Here is a 22,777-nt window from a genome sequence, read left to right as displayed (position 1 = left end):
TCTCACTTGATCTTTACTGCCTTGTTGTGGCTTTAGCTTCACTTTGGTGCATCTTCGTTTAGCGTAGGTGCTGACAGCGTTCAGTATCTGACTGTGGAGGGCCTGGTATCAGCTGTTGTTATGTCCAAGGCTAATCTCTAAGTTTTTTTCTAACTTCTCTAAATGTTCTCTAATCTCAGTTTTCAGGTGATCAGAGGCTCCTCTTCATCTTTTCCCCTCCTGATCTCTGGCACCTGTTTGGAAGCCTTTAAGAGCTCTGGGTAGCTCCACCCACTCTCTCTCTCACTCATTGCAGCCTGCTGCAACACCACCAGCCTCCACATTTTGTCGTTATTGTTGTCCTTGGTTTTGACATTTGACTATAATAAAAGTTACTTTGGCCGCATTGATTGTTGTTTGTCACCTGTGTTGCTTGCCAAGAGCCGGGGTCGTAACAGCTCTCCAGGAGGGAATCACCTCCCTCCAGAAGGACAAGATGATCAGCTCCAGTAACAAGTCTGGAGGAAGAGTGGGCCACATCACTGCCTGCTTGACTGGGAAATATCCAGTGGAGCTGGAGTGGTAACTAGTGCAGCAACGCAGTGACCAAACACAGCTACAACAGCAGCTCTCAAAGCTGATACACGTGAATGAAAAGTTCTCTGTAGACTGGAAAAGAAGCAGTCAGGCATCTCAATACTGCTATCTGGGACACTAAGACATGTTAAATAGACACAGCATGTAGTTTCTCTTTGAGTTGTTTTCCCTTGATGTCACTTTAGTGAGGACAGGTCTGACCACACAACATTGATGCTTTTGGTGTTTTTGAGGGTCACTGTGCACATTTATCTTAAAACTAGTTTTCACATTTCAAGCCTTAACAACAGAAGAGCATTAGATCTGATTGGCCGTGTCAGGAAAGCACACAAGGCTCGTGACCAAAAAAGTGAAAGTCTTTATTTTCCTCATCATGTGTACTTTTTTTTATATCTTTGTCTAAAATTAACCAGTGTTCTTTTTGTTTGGAGTCTCACTGAGTATTTTCCTAACTTTAAACATGACATGAATATTTGAGATGTTAAATAATAAACATTAACTGCATGGAATACCTTTTTATTTTACAGACAGTTCATTTTCACATGACACAATTTTTAATTCTGACACAAAAAAAGACACAAACATGAAACTGTATTCATTTAGGTAATAATGCACCAAGAGGTAAAACATTCAGTTAGAGAAGATACAAGACTGTAAACAATGAACACAAAGAAAATGGATGGTTAAAATGGATACATCCAGTTACTTCAGGTCTTCATTTCTTGAGCTCACACTGGACCAGCTGAGAATTAAAGCTCCCATTGTTATCATCATAAACCTTACACTGACATTTGTTACATGATATCACAGTGGCACTTGGTTGAAGACTTCTTTGGGCAGGATGGTGTTTTTTGTTGTTCACCAACATTTTCTGCACGTTAGGGGAGAACAAAGCATGTTGATGAGAACACAGGACTGCTTAGAGGCCACAAAATCAATAACACACATAGGAATTAATTATAATCACCTTGGGGAGTATCTGTTGGTCATTTTGCTCTTGAACGCACTTCCTGTTGAATGAAGCACAACAATCACTGAAGGAATCTCAAAAAGGATTTACACACAGTGAAAAGCTTAATGCCATCAGTGTATGACTGTGTGAATGAGATATGTAGTGTAAAAGCGCTTTGAGTGGTCGGACTGCAGAAAGGTGCTATGCTATGCGCTATGCTATGCTAAGCTATGCTAAGTACAGTCCATTTACCATAATCGGACCCAGGGAGATGGTGTAGATAGCAAATAGAAGAGGCCCAGAACCGAGCCCTGTGGCATCCCTGTGGTGAGGTGACTGTCCAAGCCTGATTATGCTGAATGAGCGCCCTTTGAGGTAGGATTCAAACCAGGAACAAGCCGAACCAGAGATATCCATGTTTGAGAGAATAGAGAGGAGGATGGGTTGACTGTGTCAAAGACAGCTGACAAGTCAAGCAGAAAAAGGACTGGCTTATTTTAAGGATGCTGTCACAACAACAGCAGTTTCGGTCGAGTGAAACCAGATTGATTTGGATAAAGAAGATTGTTCATTGAGAGGATTTTGAAGAGTTGTTTAGTGATATGATATTCAGCATACAGATTAGTTTACAGTTTATCTTCAGTGTCCACAGCTCCTGGTACAGCTGCAGACTTTTAGGCTGGTTTAGTTTTATTTGCAAAACAGGCCTGATTTTATTAAACATGAATTATGAACTGCACAGCTCCTGTTCTGAAATCCACCTATTAATTCTCCTGCTGCTCCTAACTGCTCCTTACTGCTTATTCTTATCCAGGCCAATCCCAGCACATCACAGGGCACATAGAGACAAACAACCATTCATGTTCACATTCACACCTACAGACAATTTAGAGACAATGGGCCTGTTGGTGGTGGTGTTTAGCTCAGTCGGTAGAGCAGCCGCCACATATGCAAAGGCTCGCTGCGGGGGCCAGGGCTCAAGTCCCGACCTGTGTGGCCTCCCCACGTTTCCTGTTGATCTTCAGCTGTCCTATCAATTAAGGCAAAAGGCCAAAAAAAACAATATTTAAAAAAAAACAATGAACCTGTTGGCACCTCTGTTCTGAAATTCTTAATTCTTAAGATTTTGAAACTGAATAGTGGGCTTGTGTTGACTGATCCTGGTACTGACACAAGTGTTCTTTACAACCGGCTTGTATAGGCACTGCATATTTTATATTATCAACATGTGAATTATCAAGTTAATTAAATAATTTTATATAATAGCTATCTAACAAGTGAATGTCCCTGTTGTGGGGGCTCTTATTTTATCATTTATAATATGGTATGCACATGTTTGTATCATTTCTGATTCTATAACAAAAGAGAGCACACAGTCACTGGAGATCAGTTTTAATATTGACAATTGTTCAGACCAAATGTTACAACATATCAACACGTTCTGTACAAAAATACTCTACACATGAACCCCCCCAAAAAACAAAAACACCAATCCACTGACAACAGTTTACACAGTGTGTTCAAATCTATACATAAATATGACTGAAGTACCAATAGTACAAACACAAACACTGTATTTTAATACAGCCTCCAGCACTGTATACACACTTGTGCATCAGGTCATTCTGATCATGGTTGACTGGGTTGCACTCTGCTGGTGAAGTGTCCACAAATGATTGAATGACCTGTGGCAGTATCAGCATCATTTCTATACTTGAATGGAACTATTGTTTCTAATTATGTCCTCCAGCTCGTCAAACACTGGACAAACAGACAGTTCACCTGTAGCTCTCATGAAATCATTCATGATGATAATAGTGAAATCCATGGCCCAAGTCATTTAGGAACAGCTTTTCATGACGCCTGAAATCAAAAGGAGCTCACCTGACATGTAAACTTTAAATTTTCATGTGCAGGCGTCTATGTGGATCTCTTGCTTGTTTTCATATATTGTGGGCACACATACTTTTCAATGGGTCAGTTCAGCCAACTTACGATAATACAGGTTTTCACATGACCTCTGGAACCTCTCCATGCAGATACTGTTTGTTTGTGTGTCCAGGTTTGGGAATGTCCATCTGAGATTAGCCACAACACAGTGGAGGTGGATGGTATGTTCCTTTTTGGTGCTTAAAACATTGAGTGACTGAGAGTCTACAGCCATGCTGAAAGCTCTACAGGGCTGTACTTGGGCACACTAGTGCTTTGGCTAAATGCTAATGCCAGGATGCTACAGTGCATGCTCCCAATGGCAATGCTACAGCAGAGGCTGATGAGAATGTCCTTGTTTTGGCATTGGAGGTAATGGAGAAACTGAATTTTTGACTTGATGACGAAAATGATCATAATTCATCATCTTGGATCACACATCTTAATATGGACAGACCAACAACACAACACTGTGATTCCTGGAACCATGCTGCAGACAGTGTTCAGGGGAAGCAGTTCCCATAAAAAGTGTCCACATTTGGTTTCTGCAAACTGATGTTCCTTTTTCATCTCATAAAAAGTCAATTTCCTCTCACTGTGTTGCAAAGATAGAACTCTCAGACAGACGCAACATGTCCAAACCAAAACTAATCTGCACAGACACATAGCATGAAGAGGTCAATAAAAATTAATGAATTTTCGCATTTTGAGTGAACCAACCCTCTGTGATGGCAACCTTGGAATAAATGTTATTGTACAATAATTAGCAGGAATCATAGCTGATAAGAGCTGAAACCAGCAGCCTTCCAGCTATGAAACAGGTGATGAAGCACTCTGTCTGCTGACAAATGGATAGAGATTTACATTCATAAAGAGATATGAGTGGTTAGTGGCTAGATAGGAGGAGCAGTTGGCACACAAAAAAAGTAGTTTTTACATTTCAGGCTAGTTAGCAAAGACAAAACATATGTAGCAGCTAGCAGTCTCATCTGCTGACTGATGAGGTATTATTATCATTATCATCATTATTTGATTATTATTTGATTTTAAAACACGTACAACACAAACAGAAACAGCACCCGGCCACACTCTGGCTGTACAGATCAGGAAAGCATTTAAGAGCCAAGTGTCTGTTTGTTTAAGGTAGCACATCGCTGCTGCTGTGATTAAACACTGTCTCGAACGAGAAAAGCTCTAAAATGTCAGAGTGGTGTGTGTGTGTGTGTGTGTGTGTGTGTGTGTGTGTGTGTGTGTGTGTGTGTGTGTGTGTGTGTGGAGTTAGCAATGGTCTGCACTGTTGTTAAATATCAGGGAAGCTGGGTTTGGTCTGAGGGTGACGTTCTTGTAAGAAAAGTACATGTGGTGCAGAAACAAACACCACATGAACATCAGAAAATAACACATTGATCTGCAGGCCAACAGTTTTACTGAGCTGTAATCAAATGACCTACTCATTCCACTGTCTGACAGTAGAAAGAGAAACATATGTAAAATGTATTTTTAATAAGTCAAGTAATTGCAGTCAGACACCCATCAGGAGTGGCTCTCCCTCACCAATATGGCAGCAGTGTAGCCGCAGCATCAGCATCTACATGTAAACATCCATGACTACTGGCAGCTGCAGCGTAGCAGATGCTGTATGTATTAGCCATAAGATGAATGATGACATATTTTACATTGTGTATATTCCAACTACAGTGCAGAGCTTTTGTTTCCTCTTTCTGAATTATTATGCTTAGAACTTTTCACAGCCGCCTTAGACATACTAGACCACTACAAAGTGCAAGACAAGGGTCACATGACTGACGGCAGTTGCTGAGATAACACTTGTGCCGGCAAACTTCCCCACTGACAGGAGATGGATTATAAAACTGCACCCTTTGTTTTATCACATCATTATCCGGATCAGCACATGCTGGCTACTGCATGTCACTTTCTTCTTCTGTGGTACATTTGGTGTGTGTGACAGGCGTCGATATCTGTGACAGATATGTCACACTTACTTTAGAAAGAGTACCGAAAAGCCTCATCTGTATCCGTCTGCCATGTGACCGTCCCCTTGTTCCCTTCATCTGACACACACACACACACACACACACACACACACACACACAAGCTGCCTACATACCTTGCACAGTGAGTTTGAATCACAATGCGGGCAGAATGAAGATAACATGGAGGCTTATCAATGCCAGATACAGATCACATGATGGCTGGATATGTGCTCACTCAAACATAAAGAAGAGAAGGAGCACCTTCGCTTCTCTCAGCTGCTGTATTTGTACATGTATGGACAGTGCGCATGTAGGCCCTGAGGGCAGTGATCTCTCAGGCAGTGATGATCCCATGACCTTCACCAGGAGAACAACAAAGTGAGGAGACAGAAATGAGGAGTGTTGGGAAACAAGAGACAAAGAAAGTGTCGGCAGAGACAGTAGTGAAGACGTGGAGTCAAAGGGAGACCGCCAGGATCAGGCACAACAGGGACAGGCAGAAGTGGAGCGGTCGGCACCCAGAGGAGATGAAATCATAGAGAAAGAGAAGGAGAGATGAAGCTCAGAAACAGAGGAGAAAATATTACCACTGTGAAAGGAAAGACAGATGAATGGAGGTGTAGAGGAAACATCTAAAACACAGCAAAATATGAGCCAGATCTATCATCAACATACAAAACAGTAGTCACATTATACATGGTCATTTATATTAGTTGATACTCAGCAGGACAGTATTCACATTTCTTTACAAAATCCTATTTACAACATTTTCCATTTGATGGATGGTGTATTGGTTCCTTTTAGCTCCAGCTCATTTTTACCTCAATGACATGAACATTTTGAAGTTGATCGACTAAATAAAATGATACACACTCCCTCTGGGAACGTTTGTGTGAATGATGTTGTAGGCTGGTTCACCCCGGACCATTCATACACCTTCTCTTTCTATGATACGTACTCGTTTGTCTTCCAGAAGTGTCCGGGGTGGGAAAGCCTGCGGTTCAGTTTGGGGAGTCTCTCCAGCATGTCTGTGAGCTGGGTGAAAGTCGGCCTGTTGTCTGCCTCAGCAGACCAGCAGGCTGACAGGATCTCCTGTTGGGATGGAAGGAGGTGTCCATTGATCAAGTGAGTGAGATGTACTGGTTCACAATTCAGCTGCGACTGTTTGTATCCAACACGAGTTTAATGTAAATGCTCCTTTTAAAAAAGTCAATTGTGCTGTCAAGACTAAATTAAAAAGAGTTTTTGGTTAACTTATGTAAGTGTAAAAGTTTGTGAACCCTGATCTTCATTGGTTAAAACAAGCAGTTAAATAGAATCTGGCGGGACAAATTGGTGTCTAAATGAATCACTGAAATGGACCAATAACATCAGAGATGTTTAGGGACGAAATTGTGCATCACTGATTCCATACAGGTCAATCATGCAGAGAGGAAGCGAGATCTCAGAGGACCTCAGGAAGAGGGTAGTGACAGCACATTTGTCTGGGGAAAGCTATAAAGTCATCTAAAAAAATTGAGCTTCATCATTACACTGTGAGGCAGATCATCTACAAATGGAGATCATTAAAAAAGACTACAACTCTGCCTAGAAGTGGACGACCTTCTAAAATATCAGCAAAAGACACAAGAACATTGGTAATGGCAAATATTTTCTATAGTAGATGTGAGAGACTGATGAGTCACTACAGAAACCGTTTGGTTGAGGTTAGGAGTTTTACATACTTTTGCACCCATGAAATCAGATTATTTCTTAAATAAAACCTTTAAAAAAAAAAAAAAAAAAAAAAAAATTCTTTTGTTTGAGTCCATTATTTGAAATGCCATAATTGTGAATTTGGGTACAACTTAACATTAAATAAGGTTATTTTAGTATTTTTTAAGAAAGAAGAAAAGAAAATCTGATAATCGCTGTAGAGATCACAAACTTTTGAGCAGCACTGTATATATTGTGAAAATAACACAGGACCTAAGATGGAGCCTTGTGGTTCTCCATAGGAGATATAAATTGTTCTGTCTTGGAGGTGAGAGTCACACCAACATCTCAAACCAGCTCCACCTACAACTTTTACACACCGGAACTAGACAGACTAGGTCTGATAATCAGAATGCCAAACACGTCTTCCTTTGGGGCATGACAGTAACATTTTACAACATGTATATGTTTGTAACAGAAACATAATCCACACTTATGATACTAACAATAATAATAGTAAATAGTCTAATAATAAAAGTGTGAAAGAGCTCTCAAAAATCCTGTGGAGTGGAGCACATTTTCTCTGCTGGTACTAAAGATGTGTGAGTATATACAGTATATAAAGTATATATTATGCCACATATCTGTGTCAGAAATAACTGTTTGCAGCATAACCATAATAATACAATAATAATGATAATAGCTCTAGTGGGTGTTTTTCTAAGATCTATGTAAAGACTCACCGTGACCTCCTTGCCTAGGTTGGCTTCTGCCAGCACCTTCTTAATGCCCTCATTGCTGCCCACTAGCCAGATTGTAGCTTCCACAGACCGGTCGGTGATTGGCCAGTCTCCGACCTGCAGCTCATACCAGATTGTACTGAAAATGCCAACGCAAAAATCAGATCAGGAACAGTGTTGGATGTCATATGAGGGAAATATGTGAGGGAAATAAAGTTTTCATAAAGTGCCTACATTAACATTGTTGAACATGTTTGTTCAGGTTACACAAAGACAACTGGTGTGCTCGCGTCATTGTTTCTGCTTTTAATCTGTTTGTGTGAACATAGTGCTGATACCACCTTCACTTTAACATATAATATAAATGGAGTGTGTGTTGAATGTGAGCAGGATGTTTCATCAACATCAGTCAGTACCCAAATGCATAAACGTCAGCAGCTCCGGAGAACGGCAGCTGGTCCTCATCAACCTCTGGACTCATTTTTTGAACAATCTCTGGAGCCAGGTAGTAGAGCCAACCCCGAGGTATCCGTAACACGTTCTTTCTTCTAAACACACAAACACACACACACAGACAAACACACACACATTTGTACAGTATTAATGAAAATAACAATCATGGCTTACCACAGATTTTAGAGTAGCACTGATCTCACTCTTACCTGCCCTCTTGTACCACTCCAGACATCCCAAACAGGCCAAAGTCTGTGATGACTACCTTGTTTGTGTCATAGAACACATTTTTGGACTTCAGATCTTTGTGAATGATTCCTTTGGCGTGCAGATAACCCATTCCCTGTAAAGAAAATGGATTTATTGAACAACGAACAAGACATTTCTATGACAGAGTCACATTTAGTCATGTATTTCTTTCCATAAATAAATCAAATGATTCTGATATAAAGGCTACTTACTGTATAGTAATGCATCACCCTCTTATCCAAATAAAGTCATTATTATATGTTATCAATTACACAGGTATGCTACATACACTGAACCCCCATATTGGACTTTTGATATTGGTATCGCAGAGTTCTGATGAGGATGGATTGACATCAACACGTGTGTGACGTGTGTGTATTATTCATTAATTATTATTATGCTCATATATGCACATGCAATATTTGCCTGTTTCTATTCTCCAGCATATCTTTGACAAACTAAAGTAATTTGATAATGTCACACTTTCATGGACATCACTTTGTTCTGTGATAATCTGTTCTAAAATAAAAAAATATATATTTTTTTTTGCTTACCTTCACAATCTCCTGAGCAATCTGTCTGGTTTTATTGAGGTCGAGCATGTGACCTCTTTCTCTTACAACAGAGTATAGAGTCAGACCTTTGCAGAAACTGCACAGAAAATCAATGCAGTGTTATTAAACATATAATAAATCATCATCTTAAACAGAAATGTGCCACCGGAAATGAGGGAATAACAGCAGACATGAGATCTGTTTTTTGCTGAGTCATGCAGCGGCACCTGGTAATGATGGCGAGGTGGGGGGGAGCCATGCAGGCGCCCATGAACAGGACAACGTTCTCGTGCCTGGTCTGCCTGTAGTTCATCACCTCCTTCTTAAAGAGCTTCAGGTGATCCTGGTTGTTGCCGTCAATCTCCAGCAGGCGAATGGCCACTTCACCATGCCAGCGACCCTTGTGCACCTTCCCCCAGCGACCCTGGAGCCACAATGTCAAATATGTTGGACCAAGGTGTTGATATTTTACATTCTACCAAGATTTACTGTGTCTATATTAGATTAGATTATATGATATTATACTTTACTATCTTTACCTTGCCAATGAGCTCTCCGAGCTGCAGCTGCTCATATGGAATGTCCCACTCCTGCAGGTATACGCTGGTCTGGCTGGCCTTACGAGAGATGGGGCCCCTCCAGCGGCCAACGGCCCCGCGACGACATATGGAAGACGGCAGGTCCTCCAGCCCGTCCTCATCACACTCCTCTGTGTTTGTTTTTCTGCAGCCATGGTCAGCTGCTTCCTCATCCTCAGCTGGGTACTCTTCCTCTGCCTCCCCCTCCTGAAACAACATCAGTGACTGTTGAATTAAGACTAATTTTTGTGAAACTACTTCAGTTTGGTACATCAAGGTTGCTCCATGGAGGCCATGGTTCCCTGCTCTCTCTGTGTTGAGTGTGAGTTGCTAACCTCAGTGAAGAAGTTTAAGTATCTCAGGATCTCTTGTTTCATGCAGAATGATATCAATCATTATCGTTATATCTATAGGTGATGTCATTTTGGTTGTGTATTATTTTGGACATCTATTGACACCGCTAGGACTGATCCTGTTTTCTCCAGATGGAAATCAACTGAATCGAAACACAACCAAACTAAGAGTCTTAGTGTGGTTATACTCCACAGCAGTAAATCAGGTGCTGTAAACCATGTGAGCACATTAATGATCCTCACTTCCTCTTTTCAGTGTTGTAACTGCATGTGACTGCTAGAACTCACCCCTCCTTGTTCCGTTGCTGTCAGTTGTATGTCGGTGACGGAATCCTGTGACACACTGAGATATAAAAATGATATTTAGGTTATTAAGCTCACAAAAAAAACAGCCTGATACAAATACATACAATATATATATACAGTATATATACACACACATCATAATGTTTGTCTCTAAATGAGCAAGAAATAAACAGTGCCCTCTGGTGGACAGAACATGAAATGGTAGTCTGTAAAGTTTTGTAACTCATTTATTAAAATAATGATCGCAAAAGAAACACGTCTAATATCTTTCTAATCCACTTTTTTTTTTCTGATCTCCTTTCGGTGTGGTTCTTTCACATAAGGATAAAGATCGGCTGAACCATTCACATGAGGGGCCTGGTTTGTTCCCCATCTTGTAAGGGCTCAACAACATTTATAGAAAGTGATGAGCTACGATCAGATCTCTTACCCAGGCTCGTGGTGGCTGCCAGAATGTTGAACAGCAGTATATGTGGAAGCAGGAACATCTGTTGGGAAATACAACTTCACAATACTGCACTGCTATAAGAGTAATGCTCAAAGTACTCCAAAAATACTACATGAATAAAGCAGCCCTCCTTCCAGACTAAACATCTCCAGAATAAATCTTAGAACCTGTACTGTTCTGTGTGCACAGAGCTTGTGTGTATGTTAGTGATACCAGTGACATGGTATTGACCTGGGAAGTGGAAGCGGTTGTCCCAGGAGCCCTGGGGTGACGGGTTGGGTGGAGGGGTGGCGCTGACACTCGGGGGGTTACTCTGCTGTAAATGTGCTGGGGAGGAAGGTGCGGAGGAGGTGGCTGATGATGGGTTACTGCTGGAGTCCAGCTGGTTTAAACTGGGGGCAGGCTCCTGCTAACACACACACACACACACACACACACACACACACACACAATTCAACAGACTCCAAAAATATGAAAAGAAAAGAAAAGAAAAGAAAAGAACAGGAAGGTGTACTAACCCTTTTGGCTATTGCCTTTGGTAAAGTGCCAAACTGCAGTGGGATCTCAGCTGTGTGATCAATCCGATTATTGATATCTGATGGCACTGATTCTGCTCTGCGCATTCTTGGCACTGAAAGCCACATTAAAACATTTCATCTTTAAACTTTTCAAGTCTGTATGAAAACAATGCAGCTGCCTGTTTGTAGACTGAAACAGGAATCAGGAATATTCTCCCACACTCTGCGTTTGCTTCCTGTTGGAAATGTCATTCTTGTAGTGATCAACCCAAACAGGCCCCCCCCCCCCATGATCAATAGACATAACTTCCCTCATGCACCGGTTATCTTGTGTCATGATCTGACAAAGGAAAAAATGCTTACATGTGGGAAATAAAATCCGACACGAAGGAGCGTCTTTCGTACATTTGTTGTGGCACTTGAACCTGTGAACAGATGGACACGATGTACCCTCATGAGACCATGACAAACAGTACTAGAATGAAGCACGGCGTTTTATTTTCATTCTCTTACTTGCAGTGTTTGCATTTGACACCAAACATCATGCTCTTGTGACAAACTTTGCACGTCTGGGAGAGCCAGGACTTTGTTGAAAACCTTCAAAGGACAGAGAGAATTATTATTTTTAAATCATGCTGACACTGTCTCCCATCCTCTGTCTTCTAACATTTGATGCATCCTGAGAAGTAAAGTTAGGACGTAAGCCACAAATCTGTGGGAGAGTCTAGAGCGCACACTAGTGGAGCATACAAGTTATGATGCTGAATACAACCCAGGACAGAGAGAACAACAGCAGGTGACCCAGGTGTTCTTACAGTGACATTAGGCAGAGTCTCATTTACCATGAAGCAGTACATCTGCAGTAAGTTTCTGAAAACAATGGCCACAAAATACAGCCCACATTTTTTTCAGAACGCAGCTCTGTCGCTCAGCCTGCTAGTGAGGAAAGATGAACAGGAAAACACTGACTGTCTGGGAAAATAAACAGTGGGTCAGACTGAGCAACTGCATTGTTCAAATTCCTGGATTCTCACAACATGCCATTCTTTCCACACAGATGCACTGACTCTGCTGAGGTTTATGCCAGACGGCTCGGCGTGGGTTTGAACCGACTTCTCTCAGATTCACACAGTCTGAATGCAGCTACACCCTCAAAGGGAGTTACCAGGAAAACACATCAGTGACAGCAGAATGCAAATATATTCTGTACATGTACACAACATTCAGCAAAGTAGATTCATGAAAAATGGCTATCTCTGACACTGCTGTTTCAATTAGGCACACTCATTTTCAATGAAGCCACTTGGCAGTGCCCCAACTTCACAGAAGAACAATACTAAAACTTGATTTATACTTGAGGCAAAGGATTTTTAGTCCTTCAGTACAGTGAGGGGTGGGATTCATATCTGAGTGTCAAATTTCATTTGTTGATATTACCAGAGCAATGCATGTGCTGTCATCATGTTAACAGTTTTATTAACATAATATATAAGTCTCCCTGACTTCAATAACAGGAGGTGCAGGTACTACATAGACTCGAAGCAGCTGCTAACTCTCACCAACATTACCAACTGAGTCGCCTAGAAATAATGTTTCTATGTTGCTGAAGTGTTTGTATAATCACGTTGTTACTGCGACCAAGTGTTTGCTCATGGTGGGAATTGTCTGGTCTTATAAAGAGTTGCAGTCTAGACCTGCTCGATATGGAAAGTGTCATGAGATAACTTCTGTCACGATTTGGTGTTATATAAATTAAATTAAATACAATGTTCAGGAGGCAGAGCTGACAGTTGAGCATCATAAAATGTCAGACAAAAGACTGTGACATTAACACAAGTGGGACCTTTCACACACAGCCCACATCACTAAAAATAATGAGACACATTAACCACGTAACGTATAGGAACTGTCAAGTGTCAAGATTCTAAATGAGGCAGGTGGGTGACAGCTGTCATTCTAACTGACCTGTGTGTTACAGCCAGGCCAATGTCTCTTCTCTTCGTCTGAGGGGAACTCCTGTGCATGGCCACATCTGTGAACAACATCAGAATGCAGTGTGTCAAAAACACAAAAAGAGACACACTGAAACACGATGAGAGCAGACATCCAGTCCACCATCTGTTGTAGGGACTCACTGTCCAGGCTGGGGTTGCCAGATATAATATACGGTGCTGAGGCTGGGACAGGGCCTGGTGTTCGGGCAGACAGCAGCGGTGAGCGCAGTACTGAGTCCTCAGGATTGTTTCCACAGCCGTTGATTTGAATAGCAGCCAACACTTTGTTCTTTTTACCGGCCCTACGAGGACAGAAAGCAACTTACAACTATGGAAGTCCACTTTATCTGACACCGCACAGTACAGACATGTCATGGGGATGTAAACCATAGTGTGATGATCATTTATACATGTGTCATACAGACAGAACAACTATTATTTGGACAGTTCCAACTACCCACTTGTGTAGAGCTGGCTCCTCAATGCGGTTGGCCAGCTGGGACTCCTGACTTTTGCTTCTCGTCAGTGCAATGTTGGGGAAGGGCTGCAGCACTTTACGGGAAGGAAGCGGTGGTGTGTGGGTGGGCTTGACGGCGCGTGTCTTTGGTGCTTGGCTAGCAGGAGGGGTGCTTGGCACTGGGGTGAAGGCATCAGTCAACTCTTCAGCTGATATGTAAGGCCTGTGGTCATTCGAACAAGGCACCACTGATATGGAGGTGGAGCGGACGTGGGCGCTGGTGGGCTGCATGGGAGAGAAAGGGCTACTGGAGCTGGAGAGGGGGCTGATGGGAGAGAAGGCATCACTGTCCTGTTGGGGCTCAGAGCTGCAGGAGCCTGAGTCAGGCCTCGGGTCACCTTCTTTAGTCAAACAGTAAAGATCATAAATTAGCCACAACAAAAAGATGGTAACGATACAAAAAATACATCTAATATCATTGATTAATTCTCACCATGTATACTTAAAAAATAAAACATATCTACTATAATCTATCTGAACTGTAATCCACTTTAATGATCGCTGTCTGTTTTAAAGCAGTGTAATCCATATGGTTATAGTCAATGGACATTTATTATTGAATTCTTAATGTTATTTAACAACATAAATAATACTACTAATAACTCTAATATATTATTATACTTTTTTTAAAGGATTAAGCAGTAAAATAGAGTAAACAGTGAAAATGCATTGAATTTAAATGATTAGATCGTAGAGGAAAAGAGAACAAAAATATAGATTGAAATGTAGCTAGAATTTAAGAAATTTTCAAAGATGCTGCAGAGTTGGCCCGAGGGGCTCTAAAGCTGAGGAGCAAGGGCGGAGAAGGCCGGGGCACTTTGGCCAAAAATAAACCGGGTGGTTGGAAGAACTAGGAGAGCCGTGCTCACGGAGCTCTGCCTCCGCTGTGGCTCTGAAGGTATTAAAGGAAAAATGTTTTTTGTTTATTTCATCCTGCCGCATTCCATACCACTTCTTCCAGCAGAGTTTAAATCCATATTGAAAGAGCTGGAGACAGATGGTTGGATATGTGGCTTGAACTGCATCATTATTTTTTGGCTTGTTGTGATACTGACTGTCTATATTTTATTGAATTGACTTGTTCTTAGTTTGATGTTGCTTGCTGCAGGACTCTGCAGTTACCTGACCTTCCCTGCTCATCTGTTTACACTCTCCCTTGTAAGCTCTGCAGTTACCAGCCTTTTTCCCACCCACTGCTTTTCAGTTCATCTAAGATGGCATAAAGTAGAGTGATGTTCTACCTGAACCTGCCTGCTGTGAATGAATCCTTGAGCGCTTTGAGTGGTCGGAAGACTAGAAAGGCGCTATATAAGTACAGTCCATTTACCATTTACCATTTGAGTGCTCCTCACTTTTTTCAGAGTTTCTGTATGTGTGTTTCCTGTGTTTGTGCACTCTGCAGTGTTTTGGAGTAAAATAAAACTTTTTTAGAATTAAGAGTTTTAGAATGCCTTTTTTTATGTTTGATGTACAACATAAAAGCAGGATGGCTGTTCACCTGTTTCATTAGCGCTCTTCAGACAGGAGAGGGCGGCAGTCAGGCGGGAACGATCTTCTGAGTTGGAGCCCAGGCGTCTCATCGTGTCCTGCAGCTCAGAGCTGGACATCTGTAGCAACCCGTCCACTGAGAGTTTCCCTGCTGCAGCCTGCGGGTGACAAGGAGGACATCAACATCAATGACGATGTTCCGACAACAATCAGTAGGACATATTACTTAGTGTGTGTATCTGGGATCCTGACACACACACCGCTCTGCTCGGGTGTATGGAATTTTGTTCTTTTCTCTGCTCATGCATGGGAACAGGATCTAACTGAGTTAATGACTCAGTGATTGGACACCCCCTGGTAGATGAACATAGGATAAAAGGCACTGCAGGTCCCCAGTACAGCTGATGTACAACTACTGTACCTCCACATGCAATATGTAGCACACTTGAACAGAGTAAGACCAGAACCAGACCACACACCACTGGGTCCCTTTGTACTTCTGTACTGGACATGATCTCCAGTTTAACCTGAAGTGTCTTCAGCTAACACACGCATGAAGACTTCAGTGCATGTTTAAATACAAGGCAGCTCAGTTAGCATCAATTAGAGAGCCTTGTATGTTCAAATGGGTAAATATCTGATGTACCATCTGGACACATCTGGATAAATCACCATAATTTCTCAGTCATGTACGTCCATGAAGACACTACTTAGCCTTTGGTGCTAGACTCCGGAATAAAAGTAGTTATTCACACGCATTTCTACTTGTAGATGAATATCTGGAAACCACACTGTGCACACTGTGACACCAACAGTAACAACATGGTTTTTATGCACCAAACAGGATGAACACTTTTACCAAGATAACAGAAGTCAATTAACACAGCTGACACAAGCTGCTGTCAGTGCAGTCTGTGAACGCTTCACAGGTTCAAAGTAGCATCTGCAGAAAGGAGCACTGGCAGTTCAGGCTCTCTGCTGCAGTTATGCATTGTCAAACCGACATGTTTTATCAGGCAGGAGGTCCAAAGATGATGCTTTACCTTTCCCCCACCTCACACACCAGTCAGTGCTTTAACAGCAGGACAGCGCAGACTCATTTGTTGAGTCAGTGCAGTTAGGTGCTCTGACTGTACTGAACTACAGCCTGTGTACTCCTCACAGTTTCAGAAAGAGGATGACGTTTGAAGCGCTGCTTGGAAGTGGAGCCTCACCCTTACTTTTCACTTTCACTTACAGTAATTAGTTTGTTGCGCTCCATGGAACAGTGTGTGGCACTAACCCAAAGCAACCCAGTGAAAAACAGTGACATCATTATCATCATAGCATAACCATGGAGAAATTCAATACTTCTTTCTTGTGGAAAGAAAAGGAAGGAAAAGAATGGGTAAGCAGGATATATTTAGATGTATAAAGAGCGACCTGTGTGACATTCTCCTCACTTTGCTCATGCCGCTCCAACATGCTGCAGGCCGCGCCATGCAGCAGAGACTTCATCACATTTGCTTATTTACAGTCTCTATGAAACAGGAAGTAGAATGCTGTTTCCTAAAAAATAGGGAGGGACAAATATTGATTGGCATTTTCAGTAGCCAATAGTGAGGGTGCGTTACATCCCAAGTGCTATGCATTGCAGGTGATGATCTAGTGTGAGCGTCTCAGCGTTTCAGTGAACATGCGCCGACCCAGGACTAAACATGACCTCTGAAAGCAGCAGTGTCCAGTCTAACAGGGAATACAGCAGCCTGCTGAGGTGGTTTTCTTGCCAGGTTTGGCACCTGACATCCCGGGGCGCAGTCAATTCAGTTAGCTACAAGCCTGACTGAGCTAACAACAGTTAGCAGTTTGTTACTTAGCATTCCATCAGGAAAGTCTGTGAAGTACCTCAGTTCTGTCATGTTATTCTCAAGCTGAGCACATCAGAAGAAGCATCACAGAATAAAGTTAGAAAGTTGTGCTGTTGTACAGTAAACTTTTTATGCTGACTTTTTCTCATTGCTGGTCCAGATACTGGAGGATCAAGGCCAGATGTAATAAAACAATTAAACATCAGTTTGGACCTTATGGAGATTTTTAAAAGGACCTCAGTTTGTTTGGCCAATAAAAGTTGATAACACTGGGGAACACAATTTTAGTCGAGTTAGGTCTGACAGCTGTTTTTAACTCATTTCTGGGTGCGGAATCCAAAACTGATCTCAGTTTTTCTCTATCATGTCAAGTTTTTTAACTATGGGAATATTGTTTTCTTAAAAAATCTGAAAAATACTGTACTTAACAGATATGTGCTTGTTTTGACTAAACAAAAGTAACAGTCTGTGCAATGATCTTTTTGCTCTCGCCAAACCATGGGGATACCAAATGCCAACTTTTCACGTGTTAAATGGTAAATGGACTGTACTTATATAGCGCCTTTCTAGTCTTCCGACCACTCAAAGCTCTTTACAGTACATATCTCATTCACCCATTCACACACATTCATACACTGATGGCATTGGCTACCATGCAAGGTGCCAACTGCTCATCAGTTTAAGGATCTAACCATTCATACACATTCACACACCGATGGCACAGCCTTCAGGAGCAATTTGGGGTTCAGTGTCTTGCCCAAGGACACTTCAACATGCAGACTGCAGGAGCCAGGGATCGAACCGCCGATCATCTGATTAGTGGACGACCCGCTCTGCCTGTGAGCCACATCCGTAAACACTAGAAGTAGCAGGAAAATATATACCTATGTAACTAAAACACTAAGATGGAATAGTTACAAGCTTTGAAAGCTACAAAAACAGCATCAAACCAAGTAGAACTTACAACGGTATGCCCATGGTTACAAGGTGAAGAGAAAAGCCAGCACAAATCCTCTTCATTCCTACTATGCCAGCTTTCTGTGTGCAGATATTGATAGTACTGACCTATTGGGAGCTGCACACACCTCTCACCAAACAAGCTGCCACGTAGCTGTAGATGAGTCCAATCGTAATAAGCAGGCAAGTCTTACTACAGCTGATCAGTGGAATTTTGCTTATCTGGAGGGTCAGCTGTGGACCGTCAAAAAACTTGACGCGCTAGAAAAAAATTGACTGCAATTTTGGAATCAGCATGCCAATTTTAGTTTTAATCAGCATAAAAATCTAACGTAACATGTTCCCCAGTGTAATATATGTGCTCATCCATGTACTTCTATTAACATGTCAGACTATTCCTGTGTAAGCAGCAGAACAAGCTTCAACAGAGTACATGGAAGTGGAGAAGGGAAGGTTTTCTGTGAAAAGCTGGGTCATCAGACAGCTGAATCTCTGCTTCTTATTCAGTGTGAATATAAAGAAAAGCCAGACTGGACTAGAGGAACAAATGGCTCATTTGCAAATGAATGCAGAAATAAGAAACTGACATAAAAACAAGTCAGTATATTAAGAAGTGCAGGATTCCACAGAATTCACCATAAAAGGCATTTTTGAAAAAAAGAAAAAAAAGAAAAAAGGTTGTAAACGTTCAAATCAAAAAGCAGTCCACTGTCAGCTTCTCTCTGAACTGCTGTCCAACAGCAAGCCTGATGCAAGACTGATTCCTGGAATCTGCTGGCAAACTGTGAAAACAGGGTTTACTCTACACTGCTTCTATTTTACTGGAATGTGTTTTCTCAGCCCTTGGGGTGTGTGTGTGTGTATGTTTAATGAAGAGAATGGGGGAAAGGGATTGGCTTAATCTCCTGGCAACTGGCTGTTTCCTGCATTGTGTCCGTGCTAAGTGAAATGGACAGGCTGGGATAATGATGGGCAGTGATGTGTTTGGCAGATAACGCTCCCGACTAACTTCTGTCAAATCTTTAAATTCAACTGAATCAAACTCGTGACACTAGCAGAGAGATGTTCATAGAAGCATTACTTTAAAGACTTTCAGTGTTCTGACTACATAAACATGTCTTTAGTTCATCAGGTTCTGCTGGGGGTCCCTCAAACCAATGAAGTCACATCTTAGCTTCAGCTGAACTCATTTTCACACAGAACCAGGACAGTGTTCCTCATCACTTACAGTGAAGTCACATTAGAAAGAGAAATGATTAGAGCCAGGCCCAGTTTTCTGAGGAGAAAGCATGCTTTTGCATCGTCACTTGAAATGTGTAAGGTGGTAGGTCTTCTTCTATTTTGGTTCATGTATGTCAGAGCTTCAGCTTTAATGTCTGGATGGTTCAGTTTGTCACACCATGGTAAATGTACTGTACTTATATAACACCTTTCTGGTCTTCCAACCACTCAAAGCTCTTTACACTACATATCTCACTCACCCATTCACACACATTCATACACTGATGGCATTGGCCGCCATGCAAGGTGCCAACTGCTCATCAGTTTGAGGAGCTAACCATTCACACACATTCACACACCACCTCCGGGAGCAGCATATCACCAGACAATTCAAAGTGGTTGCATCAAGCTGACGTTGCAGGCTCAAGCATTACGCTCATTGTGCCTTTTCTCATTCAGTATCTTGCCCAAGGACATTTCGATATGCAGACTGGAGGAGCCGGGAATCGAACCACCGATCATCTCATTAGTGCTGCCCATCAGGTCTGCAAAGAAGGTGATTGGCTGCAATCTGCTGTCTCTCCAGGACCTGTGCGTACAGGAAAGATTGTGGCTGATCCCTTCCACCTCTGCTGCGGTCCATCAGGACCAGAACCTCACGCCACAAGAACAGTTTTTTCCTGTCTGCAGCTAGCCTTATCAACAAGGCACAGAGCCCCCTCTGACACTCTTTCACACTCCACCCCAGTCTCTACATGTCACAGTGACATTAGATCCACAAACTCAACGTGTTACTTTAACGTGAGTCTTTATTTAGCATCTTTGGACTTTAATTAAATACCTGCACACAAAATATTCCACACACTGTGAACATTTGCACATTACGTGGCACTTGCAATTCCTGCAGAGCTGTACTGCTCTTTCCATATCGTGTATATATATTTATACTGTTTAAATTTTTTAATACTTGATTTTCTGACTAAAATCTGTGATCAGTGCGCAGCACTGCCAAACAATCAAATAATGTAGCCTCCTCTCCGCATTCCATCTTGTCAGCTTTAAAGGATCAGTCTGTGATGATGCTGCTATCAGCACGATGATCAGCTGTGTGTCTACCAAAACTGTTACAAATCAAAGCTAGAAATTAATCAGTTGTATAATATTTGAGATTTGGTTAGGTTTAGGCACAAAAAAAATGAGGGAAAGATCATGATTAGGGTTAGTTAAGTTGTCCTGCTGAGAGGCATCGGATTAAAAAACCCACATGCCTTTTTATTTAAAAGAATCACAAATATTTTGCAGATAGTAACTTCATGTAAAATACATGAAGTGCAGAAGTGAATACAAAAAGAGGACCTCCTAACAGAGGAAATCATTTGTCTATTTGAGCGATCTAAAGAACTTATCTCCACGTCATATGAAACTGCACAACAAACTGACCTCACAGTTCACAGTAATGATCTGACTCTCATTCTGAGAAAATGTTTTGATGAAGTGCCTTTTAACATGATAGGACCAGCATCCCTCTCATGTCCACTCTGGTGACAGTCATTGCGTAACAAAAAAACAGAAGTTCCAGCACTGACCACAACGCCAGACTTTAGCAGACATTCCAGGAATGAAAAGCCTCAGAGATCCAGTAAAATGAGGGCAGGACTCTGGTGGGAAACAGTCAATCTTCAGGTTTGTTTGAACTGAATGCAGACTGGATGAGAGAACAGTCTACATGGACAGTGCTGATGTAATGAATACAGTGAAATTATACAATATTATGGAGTCATCTGGCCAATTTTTATTTAGAGTACATAAATTATTGAACACATTATACAATATGTTCTAGAAAAAGTAAGAAGTTAGTAAGAAAATAAAAAGTATTTTTCAAATCTGTGCAGTGCCTCACGCTATTTTCCCATCAGGAGATAAATATATGGCTATGGATTGATCCTCCCCGCAGCTTCAGTGTTTGACTGATTAGCATAATAAGTACATTAAGACCATAACACAGAACATAAACTTACTCTCAAATAACATATTTTCTGAAGATGAATAGTGTCGACAAGCCCTGGTCACCATACAGCTGTAAAGTGAATCTTCCTCATACACTACAGTCCCAAACTCCAAATAAAGATATTCTGGTCAAACTGTGCTCACTATGGAGCGGTGTTTAGCTCATTTGGTAGAACAGCCGCCCCATGTGTGAAGGCTTGGTCCTGCTGTGGAAGCCCAGGGTTTGAATCTGACCTGTGGCTCTTCCCTGCATGTCATTCCCCATCTCTCTCTCCAACATTCCTGTCACTCTTCAGCTGTCTCTGTCAGAAATAAAAAAGCTTGTAAAGGCCAAAAAAATTATCTAAAAAAAAATTATGAACATAATATTCATAAACAGGAAGAGAAAACACAGATGCAGTCTTACCACGAGCCAACAACCAGAGAGCTCCTCGCAAGTCAAACTCTGACAGGTGTGTGACATGAACAGGAGCTAGTATATTTTAAAGTGTGTGAAGTGAAGTTTGAGCCAGCTTTTGTGAAGTGTGAACTTGCACAACACTGTGAATCATGTTTGGTCTGTCTGGAGGAAGTTCAAAGACTTTGAGAGTCTGCCCTGGTGAAATGTCTTATCAGCTGTGAATGCTACAGAAAGGAGGGATGGCAAAGAGTCCCATGCTAACAACTTGTGAGCATACATATCACCAGACAATTCAAAGTGGTTGCATCAAGCTGATGTAGCTAATGTTGCAGCATTACGCTCATTGTGCTTTTTCTCTCTCACGGACTACATTAGAGAGATTCAGCTTTATGCTATGTCCAGATGTCAAACAGCTGTCACTAAATCCCAACCAGGACAATTGACTGATAGCACATTCCCCAGAAGAAAATAATGGAACCTGTTTGTCCAGTCTGAATATCTGTTGATCACATGCTATCCATGCTAGTCCCGTTACTACACTGCAAGTGAGAGCTGAAGCAAAGGACTGTTATGTCGCGTCACGGTCAAGTCACAGGTTGTCATTTCCAATCCAAGCGGGTCTGAGTGCATGACCCACAGAGGAGGGGAGACGTGAAGACAAACAACACCAACAGTCAGTTCAGTGTTCATCTACAATGTAGAACATCATAAAAATAAGACACGTGTGACTGCTCCTGTACACTGCCAGTGACCAATAACCCTCATCACGTAAGTATTTTGGTTATGCTTCTGTCCACATCTAATAGTGAAACGAAATGAACTGAAACGGACAAGCTCAGAGCTCGAGTGTCAACACAGAACCTGACCGAGCCTGCCCGGCCATGCAGTCAGGAGTGTGGAGCAACAGTGGAAAGATAGTCAGACTCCTTCAGCTCATTCAGGCCTGCATCCTGTTCTTGTTGATGGACAACCAAGGCCTTCAAAGCAACATTATGTAACTG

The 22,777-nt window shown here is 41.8% G+C and overlaps 1 protein-coding gene across 7 annotated transcripts in view; it reads right to left on the bottom strand.

Moving 5' to 3' along the window:
• Positions 1-1,076: 1,076 nt before the first annotated feature.
• The window catches only part of LOC104931385 (kinase suppressor of Ras 1), a 47,800-nt gene continuing 26,099 nt past the window's right edge, over positions 1,077-22,777 (bottom strand). For 4 of the 7 annotated variants that reach the window (XM_027280846.1, XM_027280843.1, XM_027280849.1 and 1 more), the window contains 19 exons: positions 15,355-15,502; positions 13,801-14,197; positions 13,481-13,641; positions 13,311-13,377; positions 11,859-11,942; positions 11,709-11,770; positions 11,346-11,458; positions 11,059-11,236; positions 10,810-10,867; positions 10,362-10,416; positions 9,682-9,927; positions 9,370-9,566; positions 9,143-9,239; positions 8,549-8,682; positions 8,303-8,434; positions 7,890-8,025; positions 6,410-6,543; positions 1,544-1,586; positions 1,077-1,447 (listed from right to left, as the gene is read on the bottom strand). In XM_027280846.1, the coding sequence (XP_027136647.1) occupies positions 1,292-1,447; positions 1,544-1,586; positions 6,410-6,543; positions 7,890-8,025; positions 8,303-8,434; positions 8,549-8,682; positions 9,143-9,239; positions 9,370-9,566; positions 9,682-9,927; positions 10,362-10,416; positions 10,810-10,867; positions 11,059-11,236; positions 11,346-11,458; positions 11,709-11,770; positions 11,859-11,942; positions 13,311-13,377; positions 13,481-13,641; positions 13,801-14,197; positions 15,355-15,502 (2,598 nt within the window). In that variant the 3' untranslated portion in view covers positions 1,077-1,291. Of the gene's footprint in view, positions 1,448-1,543; positions 1,587-2,904; positions 5,809-6,409; positions 6,544-7,889; positions 8,026-8,302; positions 8,435-8,548; positions 8,683-9,142; positions 9,240-9,369; positions 9,567-9,681; positions 9,928-10,361; positions 10,417-10,809; positions 10,868-11,058; positions 11,237-11,345; positions 11,459-11,708; positions 11,771-11,858; positions 11,943-13,310; positions 13,378-13,480; positions 13,642-13,800; positions 14,198-15,354; positions 15,503-22,777 lie in introns of those variants that run through there. The other 3 variants (XM_027280844.1, XM_027280847.1, XM_027280845.1) reach the window with 3 other exon arrangements.

This window comes from Larimichthys crocea, chromosome VII (assembly GCF_000972845.2).
Source record: "Larimichthys crocea isolate SSNF chromosome VII, L_crocea_2.0, whole genome shotgun sequence".
In the NCBI taxonomy this organism is placed as follows: Eukaryota; Metazoa; Chordata; class Actinopteri; family Sciaenidae; genus Larimichthys; species Larimichthys crocea.
Note: the sequence above shows the minus strand (reverse complement) of the source record. Positions and strands in the feature narration are given on the sequence as shown.